General features: G+C 35.0%; 1 protein-coding gene across 2 annotated transcripts; it reads right to left on the bottom strand.

Moving 5' to 3' along the window:
• Positions 1 to 1,208: 1,208 nt before the first annotated feature.
• On the bottom strand, positions 1,209 to 15,758 carry LOC121372169 (WD repeat-containing protein 20-like). Of its 2 annotated transcripts, none has more exons than XM_041498450.1 (4): positions 15,509 to 15,758; positions 11,631 to 11,822; positions 8,907 to 10,163; positions 1,209 to 2,282 (listed from the first exon to the last, which is right to left on the bottom strand). In XM_041498450.1, exons 1-4 carry the CDS (start codon positions 15,755 to 15,757, stop codon positions 2,268 to 2,270), a joined length of 1,713 nt encoding a protein of 570 aa, XP_041354384.1. In that variant the 5' UTR covers position 15,758; the 3' UTR covers positions 1,209 to 2,267. The 2 variants fall into 2 exon arrangements, with proteins under 2 accessions (XP_041354384.1, XP_041354385.1); XM_041498451.1 differs by having other exon boundaries at positions 8,919 to 10,163.
• Positions 15,759 to 20,877: the final 5,119 nt, after the last annotated feature.

The raw sequence follows: 20,877 nt of genomic DNA, 5'->3' as shown, positions 1-20,877 counted from the left end.
CCACTGTCAACATGACAGCTATCATAAAATATTTTTTTATCACAGTAGATCAATGGTACACACTTGGTTAAAAAAGAAGAAAAAAAAAGAAAAAAGAAAGAAACCCACACACTCCTGACATCACTTATTTCACAAGCCTTGAATGGCAATTACTGAATCAACAAATTAATTGAAAACACAAAAGAAAGTGCTGGTTTGGGCACAAGCTCAGAAATATCTTACAGATAATTAATATTCAAAACCAGTGGGCAGAATATTTTGCAACATCCCGCCCCCCCCCCCCCCCCCCCACCACTTTTTCCAAATGTTTTGACTTTGCATCCTATTCCACAATTAGATGTTATTACCATAGTCGTCCACTAAACAATGTCTTTGTAATTTAGTATTAATAGTCTTTCATTTTCAGATGGCATAAGGTTAAATTGTCATCTACTAAATTGCAAACTCTGCCACCTGTTTCTTCCATGTTTTGAAAATAAAATCTTACCGAGTGCATTAAATAAGGGGAAAAATACCATGTATGTTTACTATCATGTCGTATATATCATTTTAAAATAAAAAGACTGACATGTTAACTAAACTGCCAAATGCAGGACTGGTTTTTGTAAAATAAAATACAGGTATGAATTCAATATGGTTTTAAAAATTAAGCACATCAATAATATTATTCATTTGAAATGCCAGATTTACTAATACCACTTGTAAAATGTTGAGCCAAACTGGTGAAACATTTTTAAAAAAGTTTTTATTACAGTGCTTAAATCTTAATCTTATTGATCAGGCAAATTGTTCAATGGATTTTTACAAAGTAAAATAGCACCATCCCTCACTCACAATTAAAAACAAATCCATTATCTTTCACTACACACTAAAACAAATTTGTTAATCACTGGCTATTAAGTGTTTAGAGTATCAAAGGAAACAGCTGTCCACCTATACCCTATGTTTTTTTATTTAAGTATGATGTGTAAATAGTCTTTTATACAAAGAGAAAGTAAACATACACATCTGGATACTGGTACTTGTTATACTATGGTCTCTATATACAGCAGCACAGCCAGTGCACCACGACTGGTATATCAAAGGCCATGTATGTGCTATCCTGTCTGTGGGATGGTGCATATATAAGATCCCTTGCTACTAATGGAAAAATTTAGCAAGTTTCCTCTATATCATATATGACTGTCAAAATGACCATATGTCTGACATCCAATTGCTGATGATTAATAAATCAATGTGCTCTAGTGGTGTCGTTAAACAAAACAAGCTTTGTTCTTTATATATATATACGGCAGGTTCAACTGTAGTTTGAAAATGTATTTGAATCACAGTATAAGTTATGATACTGTTAAATCTTCTATTTTATTCAGACATCAAAATAAAATCATACTATTTTATTGGGTTTTTTGGGGGGGGGGTTAAAGTTTTGAACATTAAGATTAAGAAAAATAGCTACTGAGGCTTATGCATGACAGTAATATAAACTAAGGATTTATACCAGCCTTACCATTAACCAACCAACAAAATTAATCAATCGATCACATACTCTTCTTTCACTCTGTTGTAACTTTATTCAAATGTGTTACAGGTTTGAAGATTAACTAAACTTAGTGTCCATTTTTCCAAGTTAAAACTAGGGTCTGCACCTTTAAGGCCATTGAAAGCTAGATGTGCACAATATACTAAACATTTACACTTGGTATTTAAGTGGGATTTAGCTCACTGACGTACATGAACACCATGTAGCTGAGATTCCTGTTGAGGTGCAACAGATCATAAACCAATTCTTCTTCTGTGGTATGTGCTGCCCAGTTTGCAGCAGTACATATTATAATGAAACTTAAAACTTTGTTGCTAATTTTAAAAACTATCTTATGTGTTGGTAGATTGCTACTAAAAGACATTTCAATATTACTAAGTACTCGTTTCACATCTAAAAGCCAGTGACTAACAAAATGCTGAGGTGTATTTAGACATTTTAACTTTTTCTTCACGTTTGCTGGTTCTCGTCAAGAATGGTCCTAACACCATGGTCCAATACACAGTAAAATGTGTCTTGTGCAGTGTTCTATGTGACCAGAAAACTGTCACTGCGTCCATCAACTCCCAATACATAGCAGTCAATCTATACTTGCTCATCACCATCCACTCGTGGCTCTCTGTCAATGTGGAAACAAAATGACATCTGGAACATCTTTCAGATACCTGTCAGCACTGTGCACATTAAAGTACTTTTACTTTTAGCCAGAAACAACCAGTGATGAAACTCATCCATCGTGTCCCTAAAACATAAAAACAAATTATACATTTTTCACTGATCATTTAGAATAACTATATAATGGATAACATATACCCTATATGGCTATAACAAATTTATATCTTCCAGCTGTCATTTGTCAGTCTCCAACAGCCTATACTATCAAATGTTGAAAAGAATTGAAATTTTAACAGTAGATCCCGAATTCCAGTGCAGAATTTATTATTACATTTTTAAAAAATTATTTCTAAAAAAATAAAATAAGCCCCCACACTGTCTAATTCATACATTATTAAATGGACTTATTGTTTTACGTTGCACCTGTCCACAAATACTTCAGTTTACACAGACCTTGCCTTTTAGACTAGTTCAAGGCGAGTAATTTTTATTTCCCTTTAGCAAATGATCCCAGTCGGTGGCTCCATTAGGTTATTTCTCATTCCAATCAGTGCTTCACAACTGGTGTCACAAAGGCCGTGGAATGTACTATCTGGTGTGGGATGGTGCATATAAAAGATCCCTTGCTGCTAATCAAAGAGTAGCCCACGAAGTGGCAATATCAAGTTTCCTCTCTCTATATCTGTGTGGTCCTTAACCATGTCTTGAGACTCTTGACGCCATATAACCATAAATAAAATGTGTTGAGTGTGTCGTTAAATAAAACATTTTCCTTCCTTCCTTCCCTTTAGCATGTGAATTTATATGGCATCAACAGGGTAATATCTTAAATGGTATTCAAAATCTAACTCAGGGGAGCAATTAATCACTCCCCTCAATGTTTCTCATGTTGACATCTGTTTGTATTTTAATTTAAAGCTTTAACTCCTGTGTAACATATCAAGACCCCACCTTAGTGGATGCCTAGGGTGTCCATCGTTTACCCCATATAACGTTTTGGCTGAACATACATGTCGTAATGCCATTAGATAAGTGTTCCAAACAGCCTTATTTCTCTAAATATGGATTATAAATGGAAATTACATTCATTTGGAATACCAAACCTCATTACTGTACCATCCCACACACTTTAATTGAACCATGATCAAGGGAATTTCATGACATTCATTTTAAAAAATTTGAGCTCTTTTTGTAAGAAGTCATAAAACGCACGGCAAAACCGACTTGTAGTGATGAGGCTATATATACACCACAGCTGTGTAATGTATCCTTGAATTTTAAATAAATGACAGACGTGTATAGAGACTTGGCTAATGGGGGCCGGCTATATACATGGCAAATAATTAAAAATATATTATTTCATGACAAAATAACGATGAATATGCTGAAATAAAATAATAAACAGTCGGAACAGAAACTCAAAATTTTTTTACCACTGCAGGCGCATGTGCATGGAATTTAGCAGGGGCAAGAGTTTCTCTATAGTGCTCAGTTCGAAAATGGGTAACATGTTTTCCAGTGTCGCCTACAACCAACCCTCGTTAGCGGAGGCTCTATATACATGGCCGTCGTATATATAGCCACATCGTATATAAACACTGTCTACAGTGATAGAAATAAGCATAATGTTTTACTAGTCCACCAGACAAATACATCTAGAAATCTACTTGTCCACCAATATTTTCAGTTGTCCAAATATATGGTTTGTTTTATTCGAATACTACAAGGATGATGTTTGACTGCTCAAAATGAAATAGCACTGAACATTTTTCCTTGTCCACTGGACAACTAGAGGTACATTTTCTTTGTCCGAGCAGCTCTAGAGGCATTGTTAAATAAAACAAACTTTACTTTTGTCCAAGAAGATTTCTACTTGTCAGGACAAACGGACAAGTGCTTATTTTGAACGCTGGCCTAGTTCACTAGTTCCGTGACTGAGTGCCTTTAAAGGCATACTGTCACGGATTTAAGGACCTTATTTCTCTAAAAATTGAAATCGGACTTAATGAACATTTTCAAATAAAGTATATGTATATGTAGACAGATTTACACAATTTGTTTTCCTGTGTTCATGAATATATACGAGAGTAGGCTACACTTCATCACAACTACAACACTGGTGATGTTTAACATAGGTCCATTTAAAACGTAGTTTAAAGGCGCTTTGTCACGGATGGTTGACCTAATTAATGACCTAACAAAGTATTATCTGAAAATATATAGATTTGATTTGTCGCTAAAAGTACTTTATTTAACCATCTACATAAATAACATAACCCACTTAGGCCGGACATTTTTTTTTACTTGTTTCCTATTACATGCTGGAAAAATATAGGGTAGGCAGGTAGGAAAAACATTTTATTTTGGAAAATAATTTTATTTATGGATATTAAATAAAGGTGTTGACTACCGGTATCCAAAATAAACTCTGCATGTATAGAAATGCATTATGCAAACCAACAATACCATTCATCACAGTGTTTTTCCTAGAAATGAAGTAAGGCATGGTAAAGTGACGTTTTGGGGGCATATTTTATGTGCAGTTTTAAATATAAGGTTTTTTTTTTTCATTATACAATTTCAAAAGGACAAAAACCGTATGGCCATTTTATTTTCTAGATCTATTTCATAACTTAATTAAAAAAAGGAAATATGTAGTATTATCCACATAGGTGTGTTTAAAGGCTTCTTTTTACATGGGCAACTTATAAATTTATAAAAGGCAAGGCATTTTGATTTTGAGGGCAACATTGTGCTAACCTATCTGTGGGACAGTACATACAAAAGACCCCTTGCTGTTTAATAATAGGCAGGTTTACTCTCATACTAACACTTAACTTCTGTACTGGTCCAGGACAGACTTGGTTGAACCTTAATTGGATAGAAACCAGTAAATAAGTTATAACAATTTCTTTTAATGAAAACTGACAAGAAGGGTTCTATATTTATCTGTCCAACAATAACATTTAAAAAAAAATGTTATGAATATTATCTTTCCTAGTGTATAGATCTAAGAAATGGTAGACTTACCAATTTTATAATTTGCAACGTTAGTTTTATTCTGTATGCATCCAGTATTAAAGTACACACTTGGTTTGAAGCAATCAATTGGTCCAATGAATAGAAATGCAGTACAAAAGCTCAGGATGTTCAAACGAATGTTGAAAAGTAAAGTTTGTTTTATTTAACGATGCCACTAGAGCACATTGATTTTTATCTTTAATATCATCAGCTATTGGACGTCAAACACATGGTCATTCAGATGATTCTGACACTGTTTTTAGAGGAAACCCGCGAAGTTCCCAGTGACCACTTACACAAAATAATGAAACGCATCGAGATCTTACTGACATATTTAATCATTTGATTTGGCAGTAAACTCCATAAATATCGGTAAACATTCCCTCCCCTAGTTTACCAGAAGGTCACTAAATTTCTACAAGGCCAGTTTGTCGCTGGAGTAAATCATTAAATATAGTTATTATTATTATTATTATTAATCGGAACACCTCGCTACGCTAGATGTAGAGTAAATTGGAAAAGATCGCATATATTCGTGAAAACAATTTTCCGACTCTTCGCCCGTTATCTCACAAACGTTACCGAACTTCAATTTGAAGGGAAGTAACTCCATCAATCAATTGTTAGAAGAAAACATTTCGTGGCTAACGGGTCGCCAATAAAACTAAATTTGCGACAGTAAAACCACCGATATACGTCCGCAAATCGGAAAACACAGTAGGGTTATCCCCTAAATGATACCAAATTAGTGCTTGTGATAGTTTTGGAATGTTTTCGTGGAAATCGTTGTTATATTAAAAAAACATTTTTGGATATACAAAACAAGTTTTAGGGTCGGTCGGGTAACCGGAAGCAAACAATATTTTATGATACGCCTTATTACTGATATTTTGTAAAAATAACTGAATTATGTCAACGGTCCATAATTCAGGCAAAAATAACGGCTATTTGGAGCGAAGAGGTGTGACATATTATTTTTGTAGTCACGTGATGGGCAACCCCCGAATAACCACAGTGTCAAAATGATTTACCAAGCTTTTGTAACGAGAACGCTTGACCGTCCTCTGTGACGTAGGGTAAATAGAAAAAAAATACAATGAAAATAAGTTAATAAAAAATGATAAAAACATGTACTGAATGATAATAAGCTTATATATTAATTTATTTTATTAACAGAAACATGTTAAACGTCGACAATCCCAACTAGTTAGGCCTTTGCATCTGTAGGTAAATTTTCGTTAGTCGTACGCAAAAAACTCTAAACATCTAGATCACAAACACCTTCATTTTCCACCTTATTAAATTCATTAATATGCAAAATATGCCATAACAGCTGACTTGGAATAGGAATTGTTACATTTTTAAAGAATACTCTGAACTAAGACGGTGTTTATATATGATGTGACTATATATACGACGGCCGTGTATATAGCCACCGCGACCGAGGGCTGGCTATATTCACAGCAAAAATGTATATAAGCGGTGAGTAAGTACTCGACTGATCCATATTACCGAACCATCTGGAACAGGAGGAATACATACTAAGTACTGTACGAACAGTACGTTTTCTGAACACGGGGGGGGGGGGGGGGGGGGGGGGGGGGGGGGGGGGGGGGGAGGAGGATATGAATGTAGAGGACCCTTTTGTGAACGGTTTCCATAGACACATGAATAGCGTAATATTGACCCTAGAGAATTAACAAAAAATTAGTAACAAATTAAAAAACAAGTAACAAGAACAATAATAAATAAATAAATAAATAAATAAATTAGCAGCTGCTGAGGTGGATTATCTGAAAGAGAAACTAACTGCGGACAGTACACGTACTAACAACGATTGCAATTTTGAGGCTCCTTACGTACATTTTTTTTAAAGTTAATTTTACCGCAAATAAATACACTGTATGACTAAAAGGTTATTTTGCTGTATTTAGTCATATTTCAAATGTGCAAAATTGCAAGGGGCAATAAACTCAAAATACATATTTTTTATACCAGCAACGCTGAGACGACTTCTGGGTTCCCGTCTAAATTTATGTAATGTTTCTGTAACAACCCCACCCCACGGCGACGTGACTTTACCAACATGATAATAATAATAATAATAATACACAGTTATTATCATTATTATTATTCTACTACTACCTTTTTGGGGGGGAGGTGTTTTATCTAGGGGGGGAGTGGCTATAAAAATGCAAGATTAACGTGCTTGTACACACGCACAAACGGCAGGCTGAACTTGTCCCTGCACGTAGAACTGGATTCAACTGTGTTACGTAATAATTAAGCCAACCTTTGAATGGCAAAACATGTGACAGTAGGCCCCTATACTGGGTTTTTTAACGCTATACATTAAACCAAACGACCACTTTGCGAATTAGTCAAAATAATTTGCAAACGTTTAACGAAAAACATGTTATCCGTTTTTGAACCAAGCACTATAGTGTTGTGACTGTCTAGACTCTATCCCTGCTAAATTCCATGCACACGCCCTGATAATAATAATAATAATAATAATAATAAATGGGGAGTTTATGTTCAAACTGTTTATTTTCGTCATGAAATAATATTTTTTATTATTTACCATGTATATAGCCGACCCTCATTTGCCAAGTCTCTATACACGGCAGTCGTTTATATAAAATTTAAAAAATACATGATACGGTTGTCGTATATATAGCCTCATCACTATGAGTTTGTTTTGCCATATTTTTCATGACTTTTCACAAGACGACTTCCAAATTAAAAAAAAAAGCGTGTCATGGAATTCCCTCAATCGTAGTTCAATTAAAATGTTTTGGATCATACAATAACTAGGTCTGGTATTCTAAATGAATGTAATTTCCATTTATAATCCATATTTAGAGAAATAAGGCCCACCGAATCCGTGATTGAGCGCCTTTAAGCAAAGTGAAATGAATCATGAATTTAGTAGCCAACGTGACATATTTTGCCACGCTTTTAATACCTTGCTTCACTTAATAGTGAAAGGTGTTAATGGCAATGAATGCATTCTTGTTTCACCTAGGCCTGCATATCTAAGAATAATACACAACATGGAAAAAATTACGTAGAATAATCTACTTGAACTGGTTAAATAATAAATATACTCTAGAATGCAAAACTTGTTTAAAAACAAATACAATAATCATGAAAGAACAAACATATCAACCAATAATATTGGTGTAAGTGTCATTCCATGTCAAATCACCCAATGGGCTAAATGCCACCCTCTTTGATTTTCCTGAAAATTTTAAAATTAAGTGTCTGAAAAAAGCTGGTATTTCAAGCTATAGCTTGATCAGACAAACGATTCCCAAGATATCTAAAAATTGGTGGCCATGCACATTTTTGCCAAAATCGTCAAAAATGAATGGGCCAAACCATTAGTTCAATCAAGCTAAAATTTAAATATAATAATTTTCAGCAAAAATAACCTTATATACCAAATGTTGGCAAAATCAAACGTGTAGGGTTTAATTTCTCCTCATTTTGGGTGCGATTTGACACAGAATAACCCATAATTAGAATATTGAAACATTTTTGACAATGACAAATTTACAGCAGTTTTTAAGTCTTAAAAAAATATATGGCAATTTAATTAATTTTGTGTCAATGAATGTTTAATTCTTTTTTCTTTTTTTTTCATGTTTGAATATGGCAATATTTTCTTGGTCTTTTAAAGATCTACACGAAGTTAACACAAAAAATAAAACATCCAAAGACTTACATTAGAACTTACATTTCCAGGTCTAGCCCATGTGTACACTAATCCTTCTTGGCAAGCAGTTACAATACACTCTTCCCGAAACACGAGTGATGTCAATCGTTCATGTGCCACTCTCTTGCAAATGACGGGCTCTAACACGGGAACCTCGTCAAGTCTCGGACAGCACGAACTACCTAGAAGTTTTATTGATTCATCTATAGGCCTGACATGGTTAGACTTGAGAACGTTCACTTTATCAGTATTCCGACTTGCCAAACTGAAGTTTCTCTTGTGTTCTTTCTTCTCCTGGCTTTCTTTCCGATCCGCCACTGATAATGTTGCAAACTTATTTCCAGCATTTATCACTGCATTCTGAATGGAGTGTGCATTACAGTCCATCGCTGGAACATCACTGTTTCCAACCGAATTGTTTTTCTGAGAGTTAGGCAAGCTATTACACCGGGGCAGTGCACTGGCCGAGTTTGCAATAACACTGGTTCTAGTCCTGCCGTACGGCTGCTTAATGACGTCCTCTGTCAAGTCCCACAAACAAAGACAAGTGTCTTGACTCACAGAACCAAACCGGTACGACGTGAATCTCAGTTTTTTAGTGTCCAAGGAATTCTGATGAGGATGTATGTGCGCCCCGTTTGCTTGTGGAACATCTGATAATACACTATTTTGACTTGTATGGTTAACCTGGCAGTTCAGCGTCAAGTCGCTTTCCCCTGTCCATTCACAAGCCTCGTCCTCACAAGTACATGTGTAAGTATCGAATGCAACAACATTAACCCATGAACCATGACCCTGTCCCCTGCATATAACTCTCTTTTCTTGAAAAGACCACACCGTAACAAGGTCATCTTCACCACCAGTCACCAGGTACTTGCTATCTGGCGACCAACACACACACAGAAGTCCACCAAAGTAACTCTTCATACAACCGACAAGCTCCATGGAGTTAAAATTAAATACTCGTAAAAATCCATCTTGACCAACAACTGCCAAGTAACGTGAACAAGGCGAGAAAGAAAATTCATTAATGGTTCCGTGACCTACTACCCAGCGGTATAATGGGTTTCGTGTACTTTTAGTTTTACAGGTGTAGACCGAAAAACCTTCTCCCTGTTTGAAGGGCTGGTAGTGGGGCGGGGCAGGGCCACAGGGCAGCTCCTCGTTGTAGAGATACATCTGTCCACTACCATGAGACACCAGGAACTGGTTGGGGGAGCCAGGAATCCATTTGATACAGGTTACTTTTGTTTTATCTATTAGCCTCTGCAAAATAATAAATGTAAGTCAAATAATTTTAAGGTTACTATTGGATGAAAAGTGTGCAAAGCATTCAGAGTACACCAAACTAAAATCCCTCCAGTCCAAATCAAACCATGACATGCCACTATGCCAAAGATTTCTGACTATGATTGTCATTTATAAATAACAGTATAATAATTTTCAGATCTTATACATCAGAACACTCGATTTCAATTGTGCCTTTTTTCAATGGCAACCCAATCATCACCTAGGAGCAGCAAGCCACATCTTTAAAATGATACCACATGTATGTGTGTTATTACTGTTTGTTATCATAAATAACAATTGGTGTTCTAACCAACGGGTGTGTAAGAAATCTGGTTTGTAATTATTTGCATCTGTAATAGAATCAATGTCACAAATATTTTGATACAAACATATTTAACTTAAACAAATGTGCAGATGACTTTTCATTCAACAAATCAAAATATATGTAGCACAGAGTACTTAATCCAGTTTTGGAATGACTGTTCAAGACAAGAGGTTACCTGGCCCCGTGCTTATAAAACTTAAGAATCTGGACTCAAGACTTCGTAGAGTCTGAGACTTAACATGATCGGCATCAGTGGTGTCGTTGTGGTTAAACCATCAGACAAACGGCTTACAGCCCAGTACCGTCTCCAAACCAGAGCGACTCATTGGGTAGGTGTAAGACCACTACACCCTCTTCTTTCTCAATAACCACTAACAACTAACCCACTATTCTGGACAGACAACCAAGATAGCTGAGGTGTGCCCAGAACAGCGTGATTGAACTTTAATAAGATATAAGCACAAAAATAAGTTCAAATGAAATAAAGACGTCATTAAAGACTGAGTCTACAGACTAAACGTTTTATAGGCAGGAGCCCTGGACATGCAATGGAGTTAGCCGAAGAACACAGATAGTGGACTGTGGGAAATGGTAGCAACCAACACACAGTCAACAAAACAAGGTACTTACAAGATGTACCATATACAATGACATAAATCTTCTACCAAGAATTAACCAGATCTATCCATAATATCAAATACATTGCAGATAGACATAGTTAATTCTCGGTCGACAAATTATTAAAGTAAATACAAAATTCATTATTATACTTATAGTGCGTCCCATCCTCCTACAATTTTTTTTTTTTTTTAATAAATAATTTCAGTTTTGTTTGACATAAGAAGAAAATTAAGTGTTTTGGAAATAATAAAACAAAATTATTATTTTTGTGTCTAATTTAGAAAACCATCGTCTCAGAAATAAATTTGTAGTAAATTCCATAGCATGGAAAAGGGCATTCCCTGTGGGTTACTATCATTGTTTTTTTTGGGTTTTTTTTTTTACAAATGCATATTAAAGAACAACAATTACACTTTATGTAAAATGTTACACAGTGGAAATAATGCAACAGTGATGGTGCTGTTTAAAGGTATAATAATAGTAAAAAGTAATAATACCTCTTCATTATAAAGTTTGCTTATATCTTTCTTGACTGGATCAATAAGTTGCACTTGTCCAGCTGTAAAGCCCACCAGCAAAAGAACACTGTCATTTGGTTCAGAAGTGACAGAATATTCATTAAAATCGTGACACGTTGGCATAGTTCCTTTGTAGATTCTTTTGTCCAAAGGTCTTGTAAGGTCAGCTGCCTGTAAAAGAAAAAGATAAATATGAATTATGATGGTTTACAACCCAATAACTAACATAAATTTATGATAAAAATATATGTACTTCCTTTTATTTGGTCAGAGAAACAAAATCTAAAGAAGTTTAAACTGTATTTAACAAGATCTTAGGAATAAAATACTAGCATAACCAAGGTTTCAATCAGTTTGTTAATGGAAAAAAAAATATTAATACTGTGGCTGGCACTGGTTGCCATACCATGCCCTTCCAATAAATTCCATATTGTGTGTGTGCACTGTATATATACAGGGATCTCACTGACCCTCGAAAAGTATCTTTTGAAGCATGGCACTTGGACAGGACTCTTATTTTTTTAGTTTTAACTTAAAATCCTATTATGGGACTCCCCAAATTTCACAAGAAAGTATATAGATACATACATACATACATACATACATACATACATACATACATACATACATACATACATACATACATACATACATACATACATACATACATACATGGTACAATCACAGAAGCAAAATTTTGTTTCGCATGACAGTGTTCGAGATTAAATTTTGGCCAGTATCCCAGTTGGATACTAACATTTCAAAATCTGGTATCCCACCAGAGAATTTAGTATTATATGGCATCCCGGTGGGATACTAGGTTCTTGAAGTCTGGTATCCAAAATTAAATTCTGGTATCCCCGGGATATCGGGATACTGTTAATCTCGAACACTGCATGATTATATAGCGAGTACACCTATTCAACAAAAATAATATTTATATAAAAAAAAAAAATTAAAATTTGAGTTCCCATGCTTATAAAGCATGGAACCAAAAAAGGTGTTTCCCTTTAACTAATATATCTTTTCGACTTGGCAAGATGATTGGGACGTTGCAGTCACAAACAAGCTTCATTCTGTCAAGCCAGTCCTAAGAGTGGCAGTCATCCTATATGCAGTGCAGGAAGGATGAAGTTGTCTTGTGCCGTTCCCGCATATTTGACACGTTCATTTATTTTAACCCTCTAGTGCCCAAGTACTTAAAACAAATAACAAAAATTATCATATTCATTCATCTTACAGGTATTAGTGTACATTGAACACTTCCATGTTGATTTTTTAATTTTCATAAATTTGTATATATATATACTTTTAATAATGTAACATATCTGTAAAATACATTATTATTGTGTATATCTGTATGAAAAATAAACAGTAGAGTCCATGACGATAAGGTGAAATAATTTTTGTCTAGGAAACTTGATAGAAATTAAGTTGTCTTCATGTCCCTCTTTTGAAGGAAATGTTTGCCTTGGTGCCCCTCCAACTTGCCTTGGTGCCCTATTTTCTGTTATTAAACCGAAGACAACACTTGCCATGCCTCCCCAAAATTGAAATTCGACCCCTGTCATTTTTTTTTTTTTTTTGTAAATATAGAAATGTATTTCCTTATTTCAAATAATGCAGTGTTCACCATCTTTAGCACTATTCTGTTTATATGTGGCCATGAGAATAGAGCTATGGTGCTCTTAGTGTTATAAATAGAGATGGGATGATTCTTTTCTTCTGTTTTTCAATATTTGATCCACAGATTGATTTATTCACAATACTCACAGATTGATTTATTCACAATACTTTCACAAGTACGCCAGCTATTACACATTCAATTTAATAAACTATTTTAAGAGCAACAAACTTTATTTTTAATAGTCACTTGTAAATTAACTGTAAATAAATGTATCATAAAAAGAAAATGGGATAAAATTATGTCTCGACTAGAGATCAACAATACAGGGTCCCCCCCACCCCCATTTTGCCATGCCTTGATAACATGTTTGGTCTGGAATTCTACGGCCCATACAAATGTCACAAGCAGTGGAATCGAACACTGTGATTGGCAGAAACGCCTTAGCATATCATCAGATTGCAAGCTATGGAAACACAGATTGAATTTTTTCTTTAAAAATTGAAATAAACTGAGGTATGTAAACTAAAAAACAGTGCACTGAACTGTGGGCTTAAAATCACAAATATTATGAACCGTCATTAGCCATCATGCCCCTAGTTCTGAACAATTAATTTTCAAATTTTAGATGGAAGATACTTTGTCTTAAATGAACAGTTTTTTAAAGCTGATGCTACACTTTTAGTTTTATTATTTTGCATGCATAATATGAAACTTAAATACTAGTATATATATATGTTTATGACTAGTACAAACATTACAATTTAAAGAAATCGTCACCTCTATCCCAGGGAACAATATTTCAAATTCTTAGGTAACTGGAAGTCAGTTCACCTGAATTTTACTTAGGTAACCGATTTATCAGTTAACTGAATATAGCTAGTTAGGCCCACCTAAATCCTAAAACACTTAACTAAACAGTTCTGTGCTACAATGGTGGTTCAAAAACATAAACCGATTTTTACTTTCATTACTGATATATGGTACTTTTAATTTTAGAATGTAATTGTTCACCACGTAACTGTTTGGCGGTTCTGGTGATTTTAAAGATGTGTAACAGACACGCAAACAGAACAACCGTTGGCATGAAATACTGTGCCCTGTATCCAAAACAGTGAGGCATTGAATTAGTGTTATGAACTTAATGGGTGCATTGAACGTAAAGCTAAGTAAGTAGTGTTGGGAATCGGTCGGAATTTCATCATTCATCATTTGTTATAAATAATATAATCAGTTGGCACTATCAATCACCTTTTGATTAAACAATCTGTTAGAATTATATGAAATGCCAATCTCAACATATTTACATCAATTCCATCATCTAAACTGGACGAACAATTATAGTTAACATTTTCCTACACAATCTGTAGAACCAAGCAGATCAATTTTCTATTATAATCGATCATTGGAGCATCATTAATGTATGAATTTGAACTCCCAAACTTTTGGGACCGTAGCCAACTGCTTGGACCATTCAGCCTTGCTATATATATCATCATGTACTCTACTGTTATTTCCTGTAGTGTTTTAATTAATAGTTACTATGTGAAATATTTGTTATCTGTGAACTCGAAAATGATCAGTGTAAAGTTATTTAGCATCAAACATAGGATCTGTGTTATATTAATGCGGGCATCTTTGCCTACTGTGGAGTAGACTGCCATTCTGTGTTTTTGGTATACAGTTATCTCTTGCTCATGTCATAACCATCCAAATGTCCATCTAGCTCTCGAATGGCACAGTACTTGAGCTAGAAATAATCCTGCATTTTAATACTTATAAAGCTCAAAATGATGTTGTGATGACATGAAGAAAACATCTAAGGAATAACACAAATGTTTAGTTCGATGATTCCATATCCAGTGTTCTGCATTAAATTTCCTGTAAAAGCATCCTGATGGAAGAAATGTATCACTGTTCGCAGAAGATCCAATATTGAACATGTCAAATTGTTATATCAACAACATAGCAATATTGAATAATAAAATATGAATATTATGTTGGTTTCCTTTAACAAAATGTTTTCAAATGTTTGTATATAATATTAATAACTCCGTTACAAACCCTTACAGTTTACTTAACCCTTGGCTAACCTGAACCAAAGGAATATTTTTTTTTTTCAATTTGTTGCGGGAGTGGGAATAAGGACGACTTGCTTAGTTCTTATCATATACATTTTGGTAACATTAATAATTCATAAATGCAACCGTGGTGATTGCACTGTAGCAAATACCTTTTTCACACCCTTGTAAACATAGACGTAAAGCTCCCTGCCAACGTTAAAACATAATCTATCTGGTGATCCTTGTCCATCGTTCACACTAACAAATGACACCTTAACGGGGGTATTTGCTTGTCCATTGTAAGCCACACGTGTCGGCTTTGAATATTCAGACAGTGGCATTAATTTGTAACATCCTTCTCTGGTGGCAAAGTGTGTTTTTATCTCGTCTTTACCACCACCCTCACTCTGCGCCGCCATGTTGGGACAAAACTCCTGTCTGGAAGGTGCCCGTATTCCATTTGTACTGCGCATGCTTAGAAAGATGCTTCCTTTATCTATCAAAACAAATACACGTGGTTTCTGACAGTTGGCATCCACTGCATGTTGGCTGGTAATTTCATATACCTTCTGCAGTCCGTAGGAACTGGGGAGCCGTGGGAAGGCTGTGCCCACCTCCCCCCACACACACACTCGAGGAGGAAAATATAAAGATACAAATATGCCGTGTGCCCCCCACTAGAGAGATTGTGATAATCCATTAGATTACCCCCCCACCCCCCCCCCCCTCCTTTCAGATATCGTTTCTACGGGTCTGAGAGATCGAGTTATTGACACTGATTGCTTGCTAGCTAAGTTTCTGTTTTCACTGACAACATACATGAATTATTAATATAATTAGTTGCAATAAACCTTTTAAAAAAATATAATGGATGATTTTTTATAATAAGTATTATATATTAATATTACGTTTTTGAAATTGTCTTTTTGCTTTTCATATAGTCAGGCATTATACGTAGCAGATTAACACACACACACACACACACACACACACACACACACACAGAGAGAGAGAGAGAGAGAGAGAGAGAGAGAGAGAGACAGACAGACAGACAGACAGACACAGACGCACATACAGACACACATACACAGGTAGACACACAGACACACACAGACACAGACGCACATACAGGCACACACACACACAGAGAGAGAGAGAGAGAGAGAGAGAGAGAGAGAGAGAGAGAGAGAGAGAGAGAGAGAGAGAGAGAGAGAGAGAGAGAGACAGAGAGAGAGACAGACAGACAGACAGACAGACATACATATATATACTCTTCAAAAAAGTAGAGGAACTCTAATAAGAATTTACAATTGCCAAAATTGTAAGGTATATTAGCTGTGGGGAATGGTTATATGATAATAGTGAATTAATTGGGCAAACATTACAACCGGCAGTTCAGTATTACAGTAGGTTTTAAGACCACCAAAGATCTTGAAGTATGATTTGAAAGTTGACGGAGTTTTTTTTATCAGCAAATCGCAAATTCAAACAATAAAAATGACTAACACAAAACAAAACAATAACAACTGTATGATCAACAAAATGAAAAAGATTGAGAGAAATAATGTTCCACAGATTTATCTGAAATGCATTTTCCTGCCTTCTCCATGTAACATGAATCTGCAAATGTTGCTAAATGCGAATATTTTAAATATCTAAAGCTAACATATACTTTAATTGACGAATATAGCCTACGTCAAAAAAAATTAAAAAAATAAATTCCCCCTCCTCTTCTGCAGACGCCCGAGACTTTTAATTGTATCAAACCTGAGGATTTTTCTTTTATTGTTGGTCCAAGTAACAATTAAAACGTTTGTTCAACTACTAATTTTAATATAGCTGCAAGGCAGTTTTAAATATAGTAGATCTAATAAAATTATCAAGTAGCCTACCATCATTGCTGCCCCGTAACCAACGGTGTACCGCCCATTGCAATTCCATTGGGCTATTTCTCGCTACAGCCAGTGCACCACGACTGGTACATCAAAGGCCGTGGTATGTGCTATCCTGTCTATGGGATGATGCATATAAACGATCCCTTGCTGCTAATCGAAAAGAGTAGCCCATGAAGTGGCGACAGCGGGTTTCCTCCTTCAGTATCTGTGTGGTCCTTAACCATATGTCCGACACCATATAACCGTAAATAAAATGTGTTGAGTGCATCGTTAAATAAACCATTTCCTTTATATTGTCTAGTAGTGTAGGCCTACTGTAAATTGAAACGAGTGTGTACTGTGTTTTGTTTTTCAAAAACGAGGTATTTTTGGCTTTTTTATGTAATCTCTTGAATAACCCTTTATTTATACATGTACATGATGAAGTGTATATGTTTATATTTGGGAACTGCAGTATATTACAGTTTCAAACAATGCGATATGTGCCAACTGACATATATTTGTTGTATATGTAAACTAGTGCCATATAGATAAACTTAACAGCCTCATCATTTTATATTTTCAGAATTACTGAAATGGTACAGACAAGAACGGGCGTTGCAAATAACAAGTTCTCCTACAACAGATCCAGGGATAGAGTGAGCAGTATCCAAAATTGAGCTACTTACGAAGCAAAGACGGTAAAATCAATGTTTGGACTTAATTGTAAAGGACATACAGGGAACTCGGCTTAATTTAATTGTCAAAGACATATTATATATTATATACGTGTAATCAGCATGTGGAGTGTTGGTATACTGCATAGGCTACGCGTTAAGATGCAGTTAGGTGTATTTTTATTACGAAAACAAAATTACAGCACTCGGACTGTGATATGTAAACATACAACAGCATGTGAACAAAGATGTGTATGCTGATAATGAATGATACTTATTACACATGAAAATGTATGCTGTTTCAATGTACATTAATTTTTATGATATTGTTTTCGTGTTTATACACATTATTCGTTTCCTTCATCATACATTTATAAGAAAATGTATGATTTATAGAAAATACGATTATTTTTAGACACACGTAATTACTTTGTTTGATTTTCAATATGAAATTAGTTCCAACTTTATTGAATAAAATATTCTTCTTTAAGTTTATAAAATTTAGTTTTTCATCTACGTCATTCAATGCAGGTCTGTTCTATTTTATGTAGCAATTGTTTATTTTCATCTCATTATTCATGTCTGATCGGTACCATATCCATTGCTGCACCTCTTCCCAAAATCCTTTGCTTTAGATTTCTTTTCGATCACATGTTACCTGCAGTGACACATTAAATGTTTTTAAACGTAAGCTAATCATTTTAGCAATTCGGTGGATAGTGTGCGTGTGTGTGTGTTCGTGCATGTGCGTGTGCGTGTATGCGGAATAGAACGAATGAATGAATGAATGTTTAACGACACCCCAGCACGAAAAATACATCGGCTATTGGGCGTCAAACTATGGTAATGCAAATAAATAGAGTGATGATCAACATCAATATAAAAATTCAAGATTTAAATAAAAACAATGTAAAGAACAGTGCAAAAATACAAATATCACATATAGATACTGACTTTTACTCAAAATTTCAATTGTATCAGTTGTGCTGTATTGGCCATTCTCAAAGAGAATGTTACACCCCTGCACCACGGCGAGGTTACAGCACGCCGAGAGAGAGAGAGAGAGAGAGAGAGAGAGAGAGAGAGAGAGAGAGAGAGAGAGAGAGAGAGAGAGAGAGAGAGAGAGAGAGAGAGAGAGAGAGGGAGAGGGAGAGAGAGAGAGAGATGGTGAATTAATTGGACAAACATTACAACCGGTAGTTCAGTATTACAGTACGTTTTATGACCACCAAAGATCTTGAAGGACGATTGGGGTCAGAAATGAAATTTGAAAGTTGACAGGTTTTTTTATCAGTAAATCGCAAATTCAAACAATAAAAATGACTAAAAACAAAATAATAACAACTGTATGATCAACAGAATGAAAAAAAGATTGACAGAAGTAATGTTTCACAGTGATTAATCGACCTTCCTGGAAATTGTCAAAATCGAGAATGACACCTCACGCATGTGTACGGGGCAACTGCGTGATGCACGTGTAAACTATGGAATGTGTTTCGGTGTGTTGATAAACAGACCTGAACGTTCTTTACTAGGATGTCTTTGGTCAAAACGTATGTTCGGTCTAATAGTTAACATTAACATTAATATTTCAGGTTCCCCTACTTTTTTTGAAGAGTAGGCTCTAAATATACATACATATATATATATATATGTGTGTGTGTGTGTATATATACAGTATGTATGTATGTTTGTATGTATATATATATATATATATATATATATATATATATATATATATATATATATATATATATATATATATATATATATATATATATATATATATATATATATATATATATATATATATAACCGTAAATAAAATGTGTTGAGTGCGTCGTTAAATAAAACATTTCTTTCTCTCTCTTCTCTCTCTCTCTCTCTCTCTCTCTCTCTCTCTATCTATCTTCCCCCCCCCCCCTCTCTCTCTCTCTCCTCTCTCTCTCTCCTCACACACACACACACACACACACAAAGTATAAGTAGGCCTATGGTCAGGCATATGTAGGAACGGCGAAATTAATTGGATATTGGGGTGGGTGACTGATTGTATACGCTGAATATAATTTAATTATAAACACTACAGTAATGTACCAAATTGTTGGATCAAATGAAAATTAAAATAATTACTTACAATGACCATTCGATCCATTCAAATAATTCGTTATAATTACAGTCGAAAATGTCATGAACAAACTATCAAATTAGGCTACTATTTGTAATAGAACTGGTACATTTGACTCTTGAGATCAAGGGCTAACCCAGTGGTAGTAAAGTGCTCGCCTGATGCGTAGTCGGTCTGGGTTCGATCCTCGTCGATCGGCCCATTGGCCATTTATCGTTATTCATTTTATTTCAACTTATTTTAATGCTTATATCCAATTAAGGTCCAAGCACGGTGTCCTGGGCACACACCTCGGCTATCTGGGCTGTCTGTCCAGGACAGTGGGTTAGTTGTTACTTGGTCTGTGGTTAGTGAGAGAGAAAAGGGTGTAGTGGCCTTACACCTACCCATTGCGCCCTAAAGAATTCGCTCTGAGTTAGAGCCGGTACCGGGCTGCGAACCCTGTACCTACCAGCCTGCAGGCTTAACCACTGCGCCACCGAGGCCGGTATTTCTCGTTAAAGCCAATGCACCAGCGTGGTATATGCTATAAAATAAATTTAAAGATAAGTAAATAAATAAATATATATGTATATAAAATAAATGAATAAAATAAATAAATAAATATAACAATTAAAAAAGAAAACAAATCACGTAGCACAAGAAAATAGGCTAAATTAAAATATAGCAAAATATTTGTTCCAAAAAAAAAAAATAAATAATAATTATAAAAGATTCGAAACAAACACACACACACACACACACACACACACACACACAAACACATACAAATACTTCTTTAAATACAATTAAATTAATAAACCGAAGAGTTCCGAATGGCTTTCGGATTGGATTCGTAATCGGCCGAGGTATTCCGAGTT

The sequence above is a fragment of the Gigantopelta aegis genome, chromosome 4 (genome assembly GCF_016097555.1).
Source record: "Gigantopelta aegis isolate Gae_Host chromosome 4, Gae_host_genome, whole genome shotgun sequence".
NCBI lineage: Eukaryota > Metazoa > Mollusca > Gastropoda > Neomphalida > Peltospiridae > Gigantopelta > Gigantopelta aegis.
This window is presented reverse-complemented; position numbering and strand designations above follow the sequence as displayed.